General features: G+C 47.5%; 1 protein-coding gene across 1 annotated transcript in view; it reads left to right on the top strand.

Moving 5' to 3' along the window:
* LOC102376885 overlaps positions 1-2,530 on the top strand; it is an 83,730-nt gene that overhangs the window by 72,067 nt on the left and 9,133 nt on the right. The window contains exon 38 of the mRNA XM_025209515.1: positions 1,340-1,455. Coding sequence (XP_025065300.1) covers positions 1,340-1,455 — 116 coding nt within the window. The remainder of the gene's footprint in view (positions 1-1,339; positions 1,456-2,530) is intronic.

Genomic DNA, 2,530 nt, shown 5'->3' with positions numbered 1-2,530 from the left:
CCCCCCCTGGTGACCGCGCACCAAGACGACTGGCTTCCGTCGACCACCACCCTCTGGGTCCTACCGCAGAGCCAATTCCCCAGACAGCGGATTGTGGTGAGATCGAGGCTGCAGTTAGCCAGTTTAGCCAAGAGGTGATCGTGGGGTACCAGATCGAAGGCTTTTTTAAAGTCAAGATATACAACGTCAATCTCTTCCCCCTTGTCCAGGTGATAAGGCACCTGGTCATAAAAGGAAATGAAATTGGTTAAACAAGACCTACCCACAACAAACCCATGCAGGGTATCCCTTAGGATATTGCCTTCAGCTAGTCTGTTAAGGATGGCCTCTTTAATAATCTTTTCCAAGACCTTCCCCAGGATAGAGGTCAGGCTGACGGGCCTGTAGTTTGCCGGATCTACTTTCCTTCCTTTCTTGAAGATAGGCACCACATTGGCCTTCTTCCAATCTTCGGGCACTTCACCAGAGCGCCAAGAGCTCTCTAAGATCCATGCCAGGGGCTGAGCTATGATGCTTGCCAGCTCCCTGAGTACCCTTGGGTGTAACCCGTCAGTGCCGGCTGACTTGAAGGTATCCAGCCTGTCAAGGTGTTCCTTCACGAGGTCAGCTTCGATGGAGGGCAAGGATTCTCCCTCACCTGGGCCTCCCTGACCCATAGTGGGCAGGGATGTCCCATGGGACTGGTGAAAAACTGATGCAAACTACCCATTTAGTAAGTTCGCGTTTTCCTGTGCATCGGTTGTGAGTTGCCTCATCTGGTTTAGCAGGGGTCCAATGTTGCCCTTGCTTCTCCTCCGGCTCCCCACATATGTAAAAAAGGACTTTTTATTGTCTTTGATATTTGTAGCTAGCTGGAGTTCCATCGCAGCCTTGGCTTTCCTGGTTTGCTCTCTACAGGTCCGGACCAGAGCAGAATATTCGTCCTTGGTGGTGGTTCCAATCCTCCATCCTTTGTAGGTCTTTCTTTTAAGACGCAGGAGGTCCGCCAGTTCCCTGGAGAGCCAAGGGGGCTGCTGTGCCCTTTTGCTGCCTTTCCTCCGAGATGGGATGGACTTTGCTTGTGCATTCGGGATTGCTCCCTTGAGCAATTGATTTGCTCATTTGATTCCTGCCCAGAGCAGGGGGGTTGGACTCAATGATCTTTTGAGGTCCCTTCCAGCCCTTAATTTCTATGATTCTATGATCAGTTTTTAGTCTTTCTTTGGGGAGCAGGGACAGGGGGGAGAGGGTTAGCCTGACCATTTTGTTTCTGAAGTAATATATTTTCCTGCACCAGAGGCTTAGCTTCCATGCCATTGGGTGTGATTAACCTCCAGTGTGGTGTGTTTTGATTGCTCAGGGTAAGCCACACCAAAAATACCACTTTGACCGCTTGTGATCAGCTAACTGCGAATGGGAGCTTGAACCAAATTAACTGCTCATCCTCAGCTTCCTGGGTTTGTAAGAGAAATGAAGGTAAGAAATAATTCAGTTCCTCTTACCTTACCTGACTGCACTCTGCTAAATCCCTTCCTGACCTGTGAATATTGTCACACAATGTATACTACAGGTTCGAATCTCTGTGGTATATGTACAAGGCCTGACTCCATTATGTGCCCAGTAGTAACCTACTCTGAACTGCGCACAGACTACAGTTATGTGAATAAAGTGACAGAACTTGGCTGCAAGAGAACTGAAATTATCAGATCAGTCTAGCTAGGTTATATAAAAAAATCTCTGCAGCCATATCCAGCTACAAAATTTTTCTGCAAGCAAACAAGGGTCAGCCTGGGTTATGTATGAGGGCAGGAATTTTTTTCTGCAACCATCAGGACCAAGGGTGACCACACTGAGTTGGTGATTCAAAGCAGACTTCTTTGGAAGGGGCAGATTGTCTGTGTTCACCTCGGCACTGATTCAGAGCTGTACTTCCCCAGGGGTGTCCTGGCACTCAATCCACTTTTGAGCAGCAGTTCCTTCTGGGACATATGTGCTTGTGCTGGCTGCGTGGGGTAATGTGCAGTTGTTGTTTTCAGGGTGCAGCTAACTCCCTCCGTCCATTTGCAATCAGATAATACCACAAAGTTAGGCCCACCAGTTCCCTGTCTGGATCATTTGTGCCCCACATACCTCCTCATCTCTGGTGGGTGGTGGTGGGAACCCTCACTCTCACAAGTGACTGCTTATTAAATCAGGTCTGCGCTGTCCCAGGATTGAGGTATAATAGGATTCTGAACGTGTTTCCACACCAGGTTAGGAATCATGTTCCAAGTAGGCTTTTCCTGCTCTGCAGCTTTTGATTTTTCAACTCATTTCTTGAGAGGAGGGAGTAAAGATTAAGCTGTGGTAAATAAATTCTTGCAGGAAAGCTTGAAGCATTGGGGTTGGTTAAGTGGCAGATTGCATTTATTTTACAAATTTTGCCTCATTGGAATGAAAGTGCAGAGCTTGGAGACAGCATACAGCTATAGCTTTTCTTTGGATAAGATTGGGTAGCCCCACATTTTGGTTTATCAAAAGGTGTCACTTGATGTAAATTTAGAAGGATTTA

The sequence above is a fragment of the Alligator sinensis genome, unplaced genomic scaffold, assembly GCF_000455745.1.
Source record: "Alligator sinensis unplaced genomic scaffold, ASM45574v1 scaffold135_1, whole genome shotgun sequence".
In the NCBI taxonomy this organism is placed as follows: Eukaryota; Metazoa; Chordata; order Crocodylia; family Alligatoridae; genus Alligator; species Alligator sinensis.
Note: the sequence above shows the minus strand (reverse complement) of the source record. Positions and strands in the feature narration are given on the sequence as shown.